At 37.6% G+C, this 18,341-nt stretch overlaps 2 protein-coding genes across 3 annotated transcripts; one reads left to right on the top strand and one right to left on the bottom strand.

The window, feature by feature from the left end:
* Positions 1-2,024: 2,024 nt before the first annotated feature.
* On the bottom strand, positions 2,025-3,884 carry sebox (SEBOX homeobox; the record flags this gene model as incomplete). The annotated part of the gene is made up of 3 exons (XM_081364722.1): positions 2,025-2,684; positions 2,776-2,978; positions 3,788-3,884. The coding sequence occupies 3 exons, from the start codon at positions 3,882-3,884 to the stop codon at positions 2,025-2,027; spliced, it is 960 nt and encodes a 319-aa protein (XP_081220848.1).
* Positions 3,885-7,147: 3,263 nt separating this feature from the next.
* unga (uracil DNA glycosylase a) lies at positions 7,148-18,068 on the top strand. 2 transcript variants are annotated; one of them, XM_081366377.1, is made up of 7 exons: positions 7,148-7,369; positions 8,053-8,256; positions 8,338-8,433; positions 12,391-12,488; positions 14,787-14,875; positions 17,321-17,499; positions 17,632-18,068. In XM_081366377.1, the coding sequence occupies exons 1-7, from the start codon at positions 7,283-7,285 to the stop codon at positions 17,770-17,772; spliced, it is 894 nt and encodes a 297-aa protein (XP_081222503.1). In that variant the 5' UTR covers positions 7,148-7,282; the 3' UTR covers positions 17,773-18,068. The 2 variants fall into 2 exon arrangements, with proteins under 2 accessions (XP_081222503.1, XP_081222502.1); XM_081366376.1 differs by lacking the exon at positions 7,148-7,369 and having other exon boundaries at positions 7,712-8,256; positions 17,632-18,056.
* The last annotated feature ends 273 nt before the right edge of the window (positions 18,069-18,341 follow it).

Genomic DNA, 18,341 nt, shown 5'->3' with positions numbered 1-18,341 from the left:
TTGCTGGTGGAGTACCCTTAGGGACTGGAGGTGTGGTTGGAGGCGTTCCCAGCGGTAGAGGTGGAGGAACGCTCAAGGATGAACAACCAGGAGGGAGTGGTGGGTGGAACTGGAAACCATCAGATCTCATTTGAGGCGCGTCATGATCTGTAGAAGAACGAAAACTAAATCATCATGATTGTCTTTAACAATTATGAAGTCTTTTTTTAGTGAGGCACTGACATCTCGGCAACCAAAAATATTCAGGACACAACAATAGACCCTGACACATTTAAAGGGATAATTCACCCAACAATTTAAATTCACAACAACCACTTTGGCACTCCGATGCAAAAGCCTCTAAAAGCCACCTCTGTCAAAAATGAGATAATAATATTGAGTGAATGCTCACATAGCATACGTTCATCAAATACTTTCACTTCAAACTCACTAAATCCCAGCCTCAGCCCATTCAGAAGTCCTTAAAAAGCAATTTCTTTAAAAGAAAATATCTCCCTTTGCTTTGAACTTTGAGCGCTGTTACTTTGCAGATGTTGTTTATGCTCAAACAGCAACATTACACACTAACTAAAGTTAGAAAAGCGAAATCATAATCAACCACCCCTTTAAAACTTTAGACAGACTTAGAGGCTTTTGCATCTGAAGTCTTCTTTTTTTTTTTTTTTTTACATAGTTATATACTCAGTAATAGTTATCAATAATAATAATAATGTGTCATAATTATTATTATATTTATTTTTTATATGCATTAGGCTACAGCTTAAAGGGTGGCTCTACTTCTATCTTGTGCTGTATTGAAAGAATGATCGGGAGGCTCAAAAGGAAAATGAAAAGGAATTATACAGGATCACCTAACATTGTGTACCGATCAACCTGTCTATGATTATTATTATATTTCCTGTTTTGCTTCTAACAAAATAAGCACATATCCCTCCAATATCTTCCTTTGGATTAAAGGATGTAGCTGCATCAGGAACACACACACAAGCTGACACACAAAACAGAGTATGACTGTAGATTTGACACTAGGATTATGAGAATTTATTATATTTTATTTGAAGATTATTTTGTGTTGAGATGATTATGATACATAGAGATCAGTGTCCAGTTATCCCTGATATTTTCTCCATAATTACTTCGACAGTAATATACTGTTTGGATCTTCAAATCCAAATGTAATCTAAGACCCATAAGCTGATAAAACATGAGCCCTGGGGGTTTTTAATTTTTTTTTTTTTATCTTTCATTTATTGTTTTTTATTTTGTTTTTTACATTTGTTGTTTATTCCCAGGTTTTGTTTTTGTTCTGGTGAGGTGGAATTTTGATTTCATTTCTGTTCCTTAGTTATTGCAACACATTGTATTTCACATGTCTTATCTTTAAGATTATATAAAACCCCAACAATACCTTTGATGTTATGAATAAAAGATTGGTCGAGATTGATTTGCGCATTAGTACATGCTAGATTAATGCAACAATATCCTAATATGTTACACGTTTAGCAAACAAAGGAGATGTTTACTTGTGAAGAATTACTGCTGTCAGATGTAAGTGTAATTTTTATGGCAGATACCAATTCATTTGTTAAATGTGAATGTAAATAAATATACAAGTGATTTATTTACATAATAATAATACACACAATGTGAACATCTTGATAAAGAGAATACAGAGGAAAGTTTTTCAATCACAACCCACAGAAACACATTAAACACATTATTTACGTGTTATACAAAATATTTTTGTATTAATTAATACAGGGAAACAGCTGGCATTTTCACAATCCTGCCAATGTTGGACAATCCTAAACTAGCTCTTCACATTTGTAGTTGTGCAAAATAGCAACAACAATATATAAAAAATAAAAAAGAAGAGAAGGAGGAGGAGAAGCATGTTCCATTTGCACATATTACTGTAAACATAAGTACCATTAGCACATTTAAGACATTGGAGACAAATACAAGTTCACCAGAGAGAATATTTTTACAATAGTGTTCATGTAACAATAAATGAAATATTCTGTTTAGCAGTCCTCCACATTGGTGACTACAGCTGCTTTATATATGAGGTCAGAAATATCTCCCAGTGAGGTCTGAGGATAGTGTGTCAAAGCCTGTCTCTGAAGTGCTCCATCTAAACTGGTTTGATGTGTGGAGATCACTTGGTCCACAGACATGGAGGAATATATGGCCTGATTGGCAGGACAGTAAGATTTCAGCTGGTGTCCAGAGAACGCTTCAGGGTGAGCCGTGAAGCAGTTGTTCTGCCAGAGACTGTTCGACTGGTTTTGGAACGGATACTGAGCCAATCTGTCTGATGGACAATTGGAGAAAGATGATGCTCCGGTTGTTTCCGAGTGTCTGTTCCCCCACTGTAGGACTCCAGGCAGGTCTGGGGAGATTGAGGGATGGGGTGGCGTTGGGTGCGGGAGATTTTGAGACCAGGGACTCAGAGCTTGTCTAAGGCTTTGCTGATGGTGACCCGGGCCTCTGTTGACCTCTGTTGCCCTGTCTCTTTGTTCATGGACGCCAGAATTTAGTTCTGGGTTTAAATCAAGACTGGTTGGTTGAAAGGTAGTGACAGGTATACACCCAGAGCTCACTTCCCCGCCTAGACTCCTCCTTACTGGTGTGGTCAGCTTCTTGCTTTTCATACTGCGAGCCCGTCTGTTCTGGAACCACACCTGGAAATGAATATTAAAATGTCAAATCAAGACGTTGAGATCAAAATAACATCATATGCCTATTCATCGTACTACACTACAGTTGTATTACCTGAATTTTGCTCTCTGGAAGCAGTGTGAGCGCAGCCAGTCGTTCGCGCAGAGTGATGTCTGGATACGGCGTAATCATGAACGCGCGCTCCAGTTCTGACAATTGCGCGCGGCTAAAAATCGTCCTCTTCCTTTTCCTCTGCCCCTCAGCACTGTAAGTTCTTTCGAGTTCAGGAGAAGACAGCGTATGCTTGGTTGTTACGTCTAAAAATTAAAGTCACTTGTTTAGTAAAGTGTCAGAAAACACATCTTTCCCGATTCATTCTTAAAATAAGGTCCCGCGCCCATTGAATAACCTTTCTGGGTTCCATAAAGTCCTTTTCTTAAAATAACCATTGTAATAATCTAAAGAACCTGTTGTCCAGCTGAAAAGTTCAATGGATGTTAAAGATTCTTCATGGAACCATCAATGGAATAAATAATAATTCATTAATATTTTTTTAGAGGGAACGTCTTTATAAAGAACGGTCTTTCTATTTAAAAAAATATATAGCGAAAATAACACAAAAGATATAATACGAACAATGATTATTCAATTGCTCAAAGTAGTCTATAACAATCCAATGTTACACTTTATTTTAATATGTCATATAAGTGTAATTCTATATTTAAGTACTAAGTAATATTAATTAACAACATACTAGGATTAGGGTTTGGTTGAGGGTTAGTTGCATGTAAATATGCATAATTTACTGTTATTACTATGGTACATTTTTTTGCTGAAATTAGTTAAGCTATAACAACTTAAAAATTCGTTAAAATAACTTAAATATGAAAAACTAAACTAAAGTTAACAAAACTTAATACTTTAAGTCAAGTAGCCTACGAACACCTTCTTTATTAAGTTAAAACAACACATTAGCTATTTCTTCTTCTAATGTTGAATTTTAAGTTGTGATAAATCTTTATATACATGTAACATATGTAGCTAACAAGGATAGCCTACTTTAAAATAATGTGTTACCCAATCCAACAAACGCGTTTAACCCAAAGTTATGGGTTAACATGCTCACCTGTAAACTGGATGTTTGAGTTGAAAATAAAATCTCTCTCAGTGTCCACGGTTATTTTTTGAACTAAATCGAATGACTGGTCAAAAAACAATGCCATAGTCCAGCTTGCACTGTAAAAGTTCGGCTCTCGGTCTGAGGTTCCAGTCCTGCTCGCGTCCAACGCTGAAATGTTTCCGAGCGCATTCAAACCCACCCACTTTATACTCGCTGCTCTTCACACCCACACGCTCCTATCGCGCTTCAAGGTGTCGTCGCAGGAACAGCGACAGCCTGAATCAGGGGAGAATACAAATGCTTTCAACTTTGATTCCCCCCCACCCCTCTCCACCTAATCCCTCTAGCATGTCTGGCAACTTCGTGGCCATCTCCTGTCCTGAAGCTGCAGGAAAACAGAGATCCGCTTCTGTCTGATGTCTTTCAGATCCTTTATCAGGCAAATAACCACAACACACGCTCTCCTCAAAGGCTCAGATGTCCAACATCTTCTTTTCCACAGAAAATGTTGGCGTTCGATCAAGTTATTTCAATGCAAGTTAATAGGCATATATCAAATAAAAATGCACATAAATACTTTAATTAAATAATTATAAATAAAATACTAGGCTATCAAAAAAAGCAAATAAAGAGACCAGATGATATTCCAACAACCTCACAATAAAAGGGGGAATAAATAAACGCGTTCTGAGAGTTTCGTTCATCAAAAAAAAAAAAAAATTGTATTCATCAAATCAAAACTTAAATTCAAAATGATCGAAAAATTGCAAAGGATTTGTCACAGCAATCTGTGTACAGCCTGGCAATACACAAAGCTAAAGTCAGCACTTAAACATCGTGTTCCGTTATATAGGTAATATTTTTAGACCTATTCCCTGGATGCGTTTTTCTAATATCCAGGGACATATTATTATCTAAGGCTGATATTACGGATTAAGAGCGGTGTACGACGAATGAACAGTAATCTAAACCCGAGATTACTTCAGTAATCTGTGCGTTTTTCAACTTTGTTGGCATGAGGCTCCATCACTTTCAGGTCAATTTCAGGTCAGAAAGACAACTTTCTTTCTTTTTTACCATCTTACCAAATGCACACAATTAGCCTAATATGTGCAACATTTGGGGAAAAGATGACTTTGCGTCGAGTTGCGCTGTTTAATATAGGATAGCCTGTTGTGAAAATGACAGCCTTTTTATTTTTTTTACTGACCCTTTCTATTTTGTTCCATCATTTACCCAATACATTGCGCTTAGAATACACATATAGGCCACTCCATGCGCTTTGATATGAAAGGCCTATTAGCGACAAGTGGCTCCATCAACTGCTAAAGAGATGAAACACACTCCAGACAAATCTTACATTTCACCACTAACCGCGTAATGGGGGGAAATGTGTATTTTCCTGGTTTTGGCTAAAGCTGGCAACGATGATAAATGTATTGCGCGTTCTGTGTTTAATTAATAAAAAATTACCTTACCAATAGGTTACAATACACAATGATTTGTTGTTAGGACCGATGGGCGGGATAAAAAAAAAAAAACACTAATATAGCCTAATATGAAATCATGTATCAGTGAATAATTGTAAAGTTTTTTTTTTTTCATGCAAATTGGTTAATTTGTATTTATTTATTGCTTTAAAACAATACAACATACACTTTTAGAGACGGGGAGCAAAGAAAACACACAAACACACACACGTGTATATATATATATATATATATATCAAAATAAATAATATCAATCAAAGATTTTGAAGACAGTTACACAAATTAAGGAATTAGGAATACTGAGAAAAGGGGCTTTTTGTTAGAAAACTTACACTTATGGATGTGAAATTTGACTAATAAAATTAACAGATTAATTACAAAAGCCTCCTTAATCACACTATTAACATACTTTGAATATCCAAAAATTACATTTTCAAAATGCAAATCAAAATTGAAGAGTACCTTTTCCTTAATAGCCTAAACATAGACACCTCATACCATAACTTTTTCACATGGTTAATTTCAGTGTTGTTATTGTTTAATACCTCATATTAACTCATTCAACACTGGCTTTTGTCTCTTTTTCCTATAGGCTTGTCTTTTATTTTTTAATTTAGCTTACCACATGCTATTCACCTTAACAGAAGTCCACAGAAAATGACTGAAGAAGAGTGAGGAAAACAGCGTTGCTATTCTTGAAAATACATTTTTACTTGACAAAGCCGTCACTTCAAAATGATAAACAGATTTCAGATTATATACAGTATCCTGAAATGAACCCCATCACTTAATATGAATTCACCCCATTCTACATTAGATAATATCAAACCAAGTGACATCTTGATCTAATTTTTCAGAATTATGTCATCAAATTAACAATGGAATATGAACTATGTTCCAATAACATTTAATTTGAAACATTTGAACTTTTTGTGAAATGTTTTGCTTGAGAAGGGTTGTTGGTATAATCTTTCTTCTAAATAGAAACTAAATCTTTATACGCATAGCAAAAGATAAAGAGAGTATCTGAACAAGAATGCTCATTATAACAATGCTTCTTGTTTTTTGGCAAAATTGCAACACATTATGTGTGCAGTCATCCTCACAAAATATCATGATCACAGTTGAGAAAACAAACTTTGTTTGGAAATAATAAATAGCATTATGCAAAACTATAGTGTAATGGATTTGCAGTTTGCTTCACCAGTGACCACACAGGGTCGCTGTGGTTTTATTGACATGTCTATCTTTAGCCTAAACTCACTTTCTTGCAAGACTCTTATGGAATGTCTTCCCTTGTCTTTCCCCCCATGCCACATCCCTTTTCATTAAATAATTTATAATCATGAATTATTATATTAATCATATTATTAATGAAAATAGGCCTAATAGTAGTAGTCGTAGTAGTAGCCTAGTAGGCTACCCTATATTGTAAAAAAAAAAAAGTGCTTTAAGTACAGAACAAAACAGAGTTACATGTACAAAACCATTATAGCCATGGCGTACACAAGCTTTTTATTCATGCAAAAATCGGCTTACTTTAAATTATACTACCAAGTAACTAATAGTAACATCAATAAAATCAAAACCAATAGCCAGAGAAAAACATTTAGCCTTAAGGATATTATAGTGTAAACACAGGGTAATTTTGACATTTCAAAGATTTTTTTGTGACCATCATAGACATAATTATATCCTATTATCGTCAACCCAGAATCCAAAAGTTTATGTTGTAAAAATAAAAGAACAAAAATAGCATTTTTTTCTCAATAGTTTTGAATATAGCCTACTTAGAAAGCGTGCTATTACAGGGGTAACATTTATGTAAAGTATTAAATGTAACAACTTATCTTATTTTGTCACTCTATGTGCGCACGCCGAGCACGTGACGTCCTCACGTCATATAATACGTCACTGACATCTGGCGGGAGTTATAACTGCACGCACCCCATACCTCGAGTATAGCTCTTTTAAAGTCGATTTCGTTTAAATATTTATTTTATTTGCGGAAATGATTGGACAGAAAAGTATTAAGTCGTTCTTTTCGCCAGCGTGCAAAAAAAGAAATCTTACATGCTCAGGAGATGCAAGAGATGATGTGAGTAAAACACACTTTATTTACTCTGGTCTGTTGCGGCTGGACTGGGAGTCATATGTCGACACATTTCGCTGGAAATATGAATGAAAGTGGTGGTGCTTTATTTATATGTTGAACATAGTGTCATTCACGAGCAAGTCTTTTCCCATATTCCCGCGAAATGTAGTTGACACAATTCCGGAAGTAGTTTTACATCCTATTAAATTATCTGAAAAATACTAATTATTTAATTCAATAATTAAATAATTGAATTAAATCATAATTTTTATATTTATTTACTTTTTTGTTCCTGTCTATCTGCTGCCCACACTCCAGTCCAGTAGTTGGCGCTAATGCACCTTTATAATACAGAAGAAGTAGTTTTGGCTACCACTTCAAACAACATACTGCGAAAATGTTAGTGTAAACAAAACGGCTTACATGTCAACTGCACATATTTTAGTTGTTTATAAATCAAAATCTCGCGCATTCTGGTCGTGCCTGCAACCAATATGGTGGAGCGCTAACGGTTTACTAAATCATTTGAGGCTTGGCATCAAAACTTTTGAGAAGGCATTCTATGACACAACAAATAGACAATGTTTTCAAGTATAGCTTGTCTTCGTTTTTTAAATGTACAAATGCTCGGTCGTGCTGCCAAACGATCATGGAATTCAACCAAATACATTAAAATATCGCCTCAGGGGAAAAAGCAAAAGTTGGAGAGCGAAGACTTCACCTGCTCCTCATCTTCATCATCACTGAGTCCTGAGCAACTTGAACGGATCAACAAAAACAAAAAGGCGGCTCTGGAAAGGCTCTCTGCTCTCCAAACTGCTCCGGACGGGTTTGGAGAGAGCTGGAGGAAAGCTCTCAGTGCAGAATTCGGAAAGAACTACTTTAAGGCAGTAAGTAAGACATGAACAATCATTTTAACTTTAACCCTTGATAAAAGAAGAGTAATATACAGCAGTGCTTGTCTTTCGCAGTTGATGTCTTTTGTTGCTGAGGAGAGGAAAAAACACACCATCTATCCTCCCTCAAATGAAGTTTTCTCCTGGACACGGACATGTGACATACAAGATGTGAGTTGAATGTTATGTTTGTATGTAAGGCAGGTCAAACTAATCAGTTGTTCCTTTGCGTTTAAAGGAACACTCCGACTTTTTGGAACTTTAGCTTATTCACAGTATCCCCCAGAGTTAGATAAATCCATACATACCCTTTTCATTTCTGTGCGTTCTGTAAAGGCCTCATTATACTTCTGCGTCGGACCTACGCCGGAGCCTATACGCCGTAGGCAACGTGTTGGTTTTAATTTATACTTCTGTGACGTTGTCCGTGTTGACGCGCACCTAGGGAGCATGTGAAACCCCGAGGGAGGGGTTCTGGCAGACCAATCACCGCGCTTGTGTCCGCGTAGAATTGACGCGTTGTTACATTTTTGGAGAGGTGCACGTCAGGGTACGCCGTAGGGTACGCGCGCTACACACAGCCTACGACGTAGCTACGGCGGCAGTTCAACGCAGAAGTATAAAACAGGCTTAAGTGTTATTTGACGCACCCACCGCTAGCCTAGCTTAGCACAAAGACTGGATGTAAATGGATAATGGTAGCATACTAATCCCAATAAGTGACAAAATAATGCAAACATTTTCCTATTTACATGTTGTGATCTGTATAGTCACAGCGTGTACAAATAACAAGGCTATATGAGACAGAGACCATTTTTAATCGTATAAATACTGGGAACTATATTCTCACTAGGCGTAGGAGCACAGCTACTTGGGCGGAGTGATTAGCGCAGCACACGAGACGCCCTGTTGTTGATTTAGCTGTGCTCCTACGCCTAGTGAGAATATAGTTCCCAGTATTTATACCAGGGGTCACCAAACTTTTTTCTCTGGGGGCCACATTATCGTTCCTGACTGTGATGGGGGGCCGGGGCCGGGTCAGCTATATAACATAGAATTGTGACCCAGACCAAAATGACCACCAGCGGGCCTTATTGTGTAGTAGAGATTACTAGCCTGGCACAGCCATCCCCACTACTATATCCACACTACTATATCAATACTAGTGGTTTGCAAAAGTTGTCATCGAGTCTTCACACTTTGTTTTATTTAAAGTTATTCTTCACAAATAATCGTTGGTCCACTGTTCTTTGAAAACTCTGCACTCTCTTTTAGGGGTGGAACGGTACACAGAAGTCACGGTTCGGTTCATACCTCGGATCAGACATCACGGTTGGGTACAATGAAGGGAAAAGCAAAACAAAAATGCAGAAGGCTTGTGCATGTCTCAGGCTGGACCACCAAAAGAAAAATAAATGTCTTAAGCCTTGTATTTTTTTTAAATAAGTTTTATTAATAAAGTAAAGGCATAGAACCAGTTTATTTGTAGTGCACTGGCAATAGTTTTATATAATTAGTTCATTAATTCAATTAATAAAAATACCTTGATATGTTTGGTAACGTTAATTGTATCTGAATTAATTGAAAATGAATCTGCTACATTTCAGATTAATATATTTGTTTTCCTTAAAAATGTAATTCACAGTAACTTAAACACTTTGCAGTTTGAATGATGTCCTGCATAAACGAAATGACGGAGTATGTTTTTATGTTTCCACTGTTCGATCGCGGCTGCGCCACACACACACACACACACACACACACACACACACACACACACACACACACACACACATATAAGTAAACACTTTACGACTTTTCGATCGCGCCCACACCTCTCTCTCGACATATTCCAGCATAGCAATCTTTACACCGCAGCCTGCGGCGGAGCTACAGATTAGGTGTCCCTAAGAATCCGCGTATCTAACAGTAGTTCCGCATTACATTAATTAAATTGCACGCAACTTTTATTTATTTTTATACCGTGTATTCTCCGTGTAAATGTATGCACCAAACTGTGACGCCCGTACCATGACGTACCGTCCATGACGACTTTTGGGGATTGCCTCATAGGGCCGATTCAAGTAGTGGGGGGCAGAGGGGCTGGGGGGCCAGTCAAAGGGGGGTGGCGGGCCTGAGTCGGCCCGCGGGCCTTAGTTTGGTGACCCCTGATTTATACGATTAAAAATGGTCTCATATAGCCTTGTTATTTGTACACGCTGTGACTTTACAGATCACAACATGTAAATAGGAAAATGTTTGCATTATTTTGTCACTTATTGGGATTAGTATGCTACCATTATCCATTTACATCCAGTCTTTGTGCTAAGCTAGGCTAGCGGTGGGTGTGTCAAATAACACTTACAGAACGCACAGAAATAAAAAAGGTATGTATGGACTTATCTAACTCTGGGGGATACTGTGAATAAGCTAAAGTCCCAAAAAGTCGGAGTTTTCCTTTAAACCCTAGCAATGCTTTAGACAGAAAAAAATGACAAAATGAAACATTTAGGAGGCAATTTTATTTTGGTTTTAGTTGGCAAATGTTAAAATCACCAGATAAAGAATTGTTCAAAAGCATTTAGCTTGCAGAGAGAATTTAGCTGCTTTATTTTGCTTTAAAGACTCCATGAAGTCAAAAAATCTATTAGCTTTATAGTCATCCCCATATATGTGATGACATGCATACATTGCAAAGATCTCTTTTTGATATGCATATTTTCAGATGGAAGTGGTATTTTTGCATGTGCTCATCATCAGCAATGTTTTCCTAAAACATTTACAGTCAGATGTTAAATAGGCGTTTGGAAACAGTCTTTAAAATCGACATGAAATGGAAGTTGCGATAGTCTTTTCTTTACTATTGTGACGTATATCTGAGTGAAACGGCTTCTCGAGCAAGAAAAAAAATGTAGGATGGGACTTGATTTTGTCCATGGGGAATTGTTTGGATGGTTGTGGTTTGCTAGCCTGACTTCGTCATACTCATATTCTAGTCAGAATGTGAGTCTGATACTGCTTCATAGGGCTTTTATTATGGGGCGTGTCTCAACCGAACCAGGAAAAAACAACAACTCTGCACTCAATTGGATAGACCTACAACCAATCAGAGCAACAGAGTAAATGACACATGTTCTTCAACCAACAAAATGCCGCGGCTCTCTGTTCCTCTTTTAAAATGAAGGCGCTGTGGATATCTTCTATTACAGTCGCGATGGCGGAATCTACACATGATGTTTCATAAACAAAGTTCGGGAGGAGCACGTACAAATAATCAATCCAATATCAACTTGTCATCAAACAATACCATGTCTAACGTTACCCTATATCAGCATGAGGAAGCAAATTCACTCTGTCAACTTACCTAACACTCCTTGACAGTTTTTCAGCATCCCTCCACCACCCCGAATCCTCACTCTTGTCTTGTTCTCTCACAACCAGGAACATGGGGGGAGTATGGCTACCGAGCCCACAGCCCTCTCCTCGGACAGCACGTCATCTATCTGACTTATTTGTGTGAACTCGTTAAATCTCATATACGCATTTATTCTATCTGACTTATTTGTAAGTGTGAACTCGTGAAATCTCAATTCTCCAGCGGCAGTCATCTTTGTTGTAAACTAATTCAACCCAAGCGCTCTTTGATGACGTGGGTGATTATGTTACCGCAGATCATCTGTCCATCATCGATTAAAGCCCGACCCCGCAATTTGATTGGCTCCGCCTTCTGGGAGCCGAGCATAATTACTCCTCAATGGATCGAGTCCAGACCGAACTTCCCGACCAAAAAATGTTGTGGGCGGGGTTCGGGCTGGCACCCAGGCTAGTGGTTTGCTATTGGTGGATCTCATGTGACAGGTTCCCTCGCGCCAGGAAATACATCATCAGAGAAGAGATGTGCTGCAAGAGGGAGGGGAAGATATTTAGATTAAAGATTACAATGGTGCGTTACTAAATAAAAAGATGTGCACTGATAAATAATTTATATAAACTTTTATGGTGGTGAATGGAAACTATAAGAAATTTAAAGGGTCCAAAGAGGTTGCATGAAATGGCATCATGCAGAACTAAAAAACAAAAAACTGTGTCTGGCGCCTTATAATGATATTTTTTTTCTTGTGATTCAAGGTAAAGGTTGTGATTCTGGGCCAGGACCCTTATCATGGGCCGAACCAGGCTCACGGGCTTTGCTTCAGCGTTCAGAGACCTGTGCCACCTCCACCAAGGTTTTGTCTTGCAGTCGTCATAACACTATCCACAATACACATCATTTCAAAGCATCTTTACAGATTACTATAATGTGATATGTATCAATTTGCAATTGATTTGTTTTGAACCATTTGTTTTAAACCAGTGATTCGGAGCACGGACTGCCAAAGTCACGTGACAAGACTTTGTCATAACTGTTTCAAAACATTTTAATGGTTTGCAGCTAGGGGGCAGTTCCTGTGAACCATGAACCAGTTTCTAAATGGTTTTACTTGATCGCTATTAATCTGTAGACCTTTTTTTATGAAACTTTTGTATAATAAAAATGTAAATTGTAGTTAAAAGTCTCTTATTGGCCTGATTATCTAAGCTCTCCATAAAACAAACAAAACTACCCCTAAAATTGAATTTAATTAACACATATTATACAGACACTTTAATATTTAATGATATTAGATTTGTGTTTCCCAACACTACACATTTTTTTATTATTCTAACCAAAGGGCCTGTTTACTCCCGGTCACTTCATGCGTTTTCTCAGATCGGATAGCTATCTGATCGTAAAGACCAGGTGTAAATGCCCTATTAAACGCATTTGAGAAGGATTTAACTCTGATTACTCAAACCACTTCAGGAGTTGTTCTGAGACGCACTCCAGACGAAACTGGACAAGTGTAAATGCATCTGGTTGTTGAAACCACATTATGTAAATGTTATTCATCTCAACAATGCTAAAAAAAGAAACATGTGAGTGTTATTGGCTATATGACGTTATAGCCAGATATAACAGCGCTGCTGCAACACACATCGCCGCAGATGAGCAGTGTATCTCTTCAGCAAGACAATGCACAAACTACTGCAAATAAAACTAAGTCGTAGACGCTTAACACACAATCAACTTCATTACAAGTAAAGAAACTAAATGATCTTCCAGTGCTGTTGCCGCTCTCTCCTATTGTGGTCTTTAATTTTGAAATAAGCTGATGATCAATAAAATGCAGCTCATATCTGTTGCTTTCGCTGACGTGAACTCTGTCAAATTTGCATGTAGCGCTGGAATTGAAGATCGGATTTATGTTTGTTTTGTGGAGACATATTTATGTGGCCAAGTGTAAATGGTATATGCTGTTCTTTTGAAATTCTATTAATCAAAGAATCCTGAAAAAAAGGTCCATAACTGTTTTCAACATTGATAATAATAATGTTTTTTTTGAGCATTATAATATAATGATTTCTGAAGGATCATGTGACACTGAAGACTGGAGTAATGATGCTGAAAATTCAGCTTTGATCACAGGAATAAATTATATTTTAAAATATATTCAAATAGAAAACAGTTATTTTAAATTGTCATAATATTTAACAATATTACTGTTTTTTTTTTTTTTTTTTATCAAATAAATGCAGCCTTGGTGAGCAGAAGAGACTTTTAAACGGTAGTGTATGTTACTATATTGTTCAGCTTCAATACTCAGCAAGGAATTCGTAGGCCGCTCTGCCATACATTCACATTTCACAGCAGTTACACCTTTCTCTAAGGTCACAACTATGTCATTACTTCAGGATGGATGATTCTGATTGGCCAAGAAATAGAGAAATTTTCCCCACATGGGCTGATATGCAGGAGCATATCTCAATTTATAATAAGGCTGACACCTGGACCCTAGTTTGAGTCACGTTGTGACCTTCCAGGTCGCAGAACTGCGTTTCTAAAGTCAGCCAATCTCCCCAGGGTGCCAGATGTTTACCTCGCCAATACAGGACCTGTAACAAACAATACTAGCGCACATACACCGATACACAGCTTCTTCAAGGTTGGAGTTCTCTAGAGATTAAAGAGAAAAAGTAAAACAAATGCTTTAACATACGCAGGAAGTAATTCAAATCATTTAATATTTCGAAGGATAAATATTGATTAATAACTTGATTATAAATCACTCATTAGATATACATTGATGCGCAGTGGATTCCGGGATCGGACCCTTCATAAGTGTTCCTGAATTTCATTACTGATTTACAGATAAGGTAGAAAATCCGTCTGGATCAAGATGGGCTTAATGCCCTTGAGATAAGTACCTCAAGGTTAAGAAAGGCAATAAAAAGATAATCAAACATAATTCTCAGGTTCATAACTGTAAAAGACAATTTAACGAGACACTGTGCGAAATTATATTCTGACAGCTTATGTTTAATTTCAACCTCTGTTATTTTTAACAACATTGAACAGATAAGCACAAGGATGTTACACAATATTATAAGGGCTATATGATTCTTTGTTTTGGATGCAATTATTTTGTCACTTTTGCTGTTCACAGCTTGGTGAACATATTCAAAGAACTGGCTTCAGACATCGAAGGCTTTGAGCATCCCGGCCACGGAGATCTTACAGGATGGGCAACGCAAGGTGTGATTCATGCTTTCTCCTTTTCATGGCATGCACTTTACTGGTTCATTACAGAACTGATGACACCGCACGATATGTCAAGAGTAGGGCTGCGCGATACTGGAAAAAACTTACATAGCGATATTTAGTTTTTCTGCTATATATATTGCAATATGAAAACAATTTCAGTAGCTGGCTCGAGGTCCTTTCCTGATCCTGCTGTCCTCTCTCTGTTCCCTTTCCTTCCTGTCTTCTCTCACTCTGAAAATATTAGAAAAAGGAAATATAAAAGAAATGTTATGTTATCAGAGAGAGGAGCATTGGACCAGTGCACAATGCAAACAAATCAAAGCAAATGTAGGACCGGAACCATTGTTTATTAAGAAAATAAGAAAGAAAACACTTGTTTAAACCACTAATATTTGGAATTGCACATTAATTAGGCTTTTTCTACATAAACTCAATCTTCTGAATCAGTAATTTGCAAAAATGATTTTCTCCCATCTGACCTATTATTCCTTTTTTCAAAGTCTTAAGTCCGCACGGTTTCTCAGTGTCTCGCGGTTTCGCACTGTCGGCAGAAATTGGTCCTCGTCGTCTTTTTTTCGGCCGATTCGACATGTTGAATCAGCGTCGGGCCGTCGCTGAAAGAGAGAGAGCTCTGATTGGCTGTTCAGCTTAGTGAAGAGACAGTGCATGAGAATAATAGCAAAACAGCGAGCAAAAAAGTAAAAACGGTACAGATAGAAGGCTGTTCTAATGTTACGTCATCTTACCTGAGTGTTCCTTGGCGAATAATTCGATATTAACATGAGCGGAGTGGAATAAAGAAAGTGTTTAGCAGGATTGATATTCAAATCAGTAAGCACGCACTGCTTTGCTTATGGTTTGTGTATCTGCAGCCTACAGTGTCGGTTTCCCTTTTTGAATGACGAATATAGACGAATATATCTGCAGAAATAGACAGTTGTCTCATTTACACGGTCGGCAGACAGTCTGCAGTAGTTCTCTCGGTGTGTTCAAGTGCAGCTTTTTACCCCAACGCAAGGCGACAACACAGTCGGCTTTCATCAGCGCTAGTTCGTCGGCGTCGGCGTCGGCTTGGTGTGTTCCAGGCTTTAGAGTCTCTACTAGAATAGGTTTTCATGCTTTAATGTTAAAAAAAAACTCGTTATTTTTCACATATTTTACATTGTTGCAGCACCTCTCTTCCCAGTCTGTCAGTAACGCTCAGGGCTGCGTTTCTCAAAAACATTGTAAGCTTAAGTTGATCGTAGAACCATTGGCAGTTTCAAAACACAACGCAGCCCTGTTTAGTTCCTGTCTCTGTGAAGCCCCTCCTTCTGAAAAGGACAATATGCTCCTCTGATTGGTCGGCTAGATCCGTGTGTTGTGATTGGTCAACCGCTTCGAGCATGTTTCGGAAATGTCACGCCTCTTACCATAACCTCAAGTTTCAAAACACTACTAAAGCAACTCAACCCCTTTATTTAGCATATGTCTTGTACAGGAATTATTAAAATGAGGAATATTGTGACGTGTTTGTTCCCAGAAGAAAACTCAAGACTACAACTGAGGCATTTCAGGGAGTTCAGAAACAGCGATAATAGGCGCGTTTCCATTACAGATTTGCGCAAAACTTTAGCGTTTCTTTTTTTTCTTTTTTCTTTTCTTTTTTTTTCCTCTAAATGTCGACAAAAAAACTATTGCGAAATGACGGCGTTTCCGTCCATTCTAATTTTTTCCTCTCGTGATTAGCCATACCAAAAATCATGGCAACGGACGTTGGTAGGTTTATGTATATCCCAGCCACTGCACTGGCCATTATTATTATTTGACGTATGTGTGTTATCCAATCATTAATGGCAAGGAAAGACCCTTATTATACTTGTGAGCGGCTCATATGACGTGTTTCTGGGTGTTTCTCCCTCATATCTGCTTCGAGGTCTTGATTGTGGCATTTATTTGAGGTTTAGAATCCATTATTCCTGTAATTCTTTGTCCTTTTATGAATTTAATAAAGAGCTCTGTCTCGTATTCTGTCCAATCACACCGCGTCATCTACGTCAGCTGACCTGTAAATGCGCAAAAACTGTTTCCATTGAAGTTTTGTGAAATATTTCTTTTTCGAATTGCCTGAAAAACCTTTTTTGCGATAAATGGGAGTTTTTGCGAAATTGACATGTTTCCATTGGGCGTATTTTCAATTCGCAATTTCAGTTTGCGCAATGTGAAGGTTAATGGAAACGAGGCTACTGATATAAAGAGAATAACTCCTGCTGGAGTGACTTTGTAACTTTGCAGACCTTTTTCATCCTCAAACAGCAATATTACACACTAAAGAAAGTTGAAAAAGTAAAATGTTTACTGTTAGATGCAATATAATGAATATATAGCCATATAAGCTAATTTCCTTGTGCATGTAAATGTGTTTAATGACAACCTCTTTATAAATGTCTGTTGTAGGAGTTCTGCTGCTGAATGCTGTGCTAACTGTGCGCGCGCACCAGGCCAACTCTCACAAAGACAAGGGCTGGGAGATTTTCACAGATGCGGTGGTACACTGGCTCAGCACTAACATGCAGGGTCTTGTTTTTATTCTCTGGGGCTCTTATGCTCAGAAGAAAGGGGCTGCGATTAACAAGGTATGTTGGAAACATAGAACTTGATGTGTGTAATTCTTTCAATTCATAACTGAACAACTAGAAAATATATGCCAGTAGATCCGATAAATATTCCAAACAGTTGTACATTGTTTTCTGATTGTTGACTTGTAGAATCGACACCATGTTCTGCAAGCCGTCCATCCCTCGCCACTGTCTGCTCACCGTGGCTTCTTTGGATGTAAACATTTCTCAAAGGCCAATGAACTGCTGAAGAAGTCAGGAAAGAAGTCCATCGACTGGAGCGCTTTGTGAAGGATTCCCTGTTTGGTCGATTCAGTCGTGTAAATGGATGCTGTTTGTCCTGTTTTAAAAGTAACCTTCTTTTTTTTCCATTTCCTGCTAAAATTATCAGTGTGTTGGTTCTGAATGTTTTTCCCTTCTCGAAGAGTAGGTATATAGTTTATTTTAATTACTTTATTGCTGTTCGTTTTCATCTACTTTTCTGCTTCTATCCCTTTTAGGTAGTCATGTAAAACACTAACAATGGTGAATGTTTTCATTTATGCCTGTTAATACAATAAACTATTTTTCTACTGAATGGTATGTGCACTTCCTTTGTCAATCTAAATCTGTGCGTTTTAAGTAGGATAGACTATTTTACAAGTGTTTCAAAGCCAGATTAGATGTAATATCGCAAAACCAGCCTTTTCAGCGAAGAACATTTACGGCCTGGTTTCACAGACCAGCTTAGATTGAGCCAGGATTGTGCCTTAGGGGGGAAAAATACCCATAAATTGTATTTTTTTGTTTTTGTATTTTTTCATGTCATTTACATTCAGAGCATAAGAAACAAATGGAAGAAAAAAATATTATAAGAATTG

This window comes from Scardinius erythrophthalmus (assembly GCF_964197995.2).
Source record: "Scardinius erythrophthalmus genome assembly, chromosome: 5".
In the NCBI taxonomy this organism is placed as follows: Eukaryota; Metazoa; Chordata; class Actinopteri; order Cypriniformes; family Leuciscidae; genus Scardinius; species Scardinius erythrophthalmus.
The sequence above is the reverse complement of the archived record's forward strand: the minus strand, read 5'-3'. Positions and strand labels throughout refer to the sequence as shown.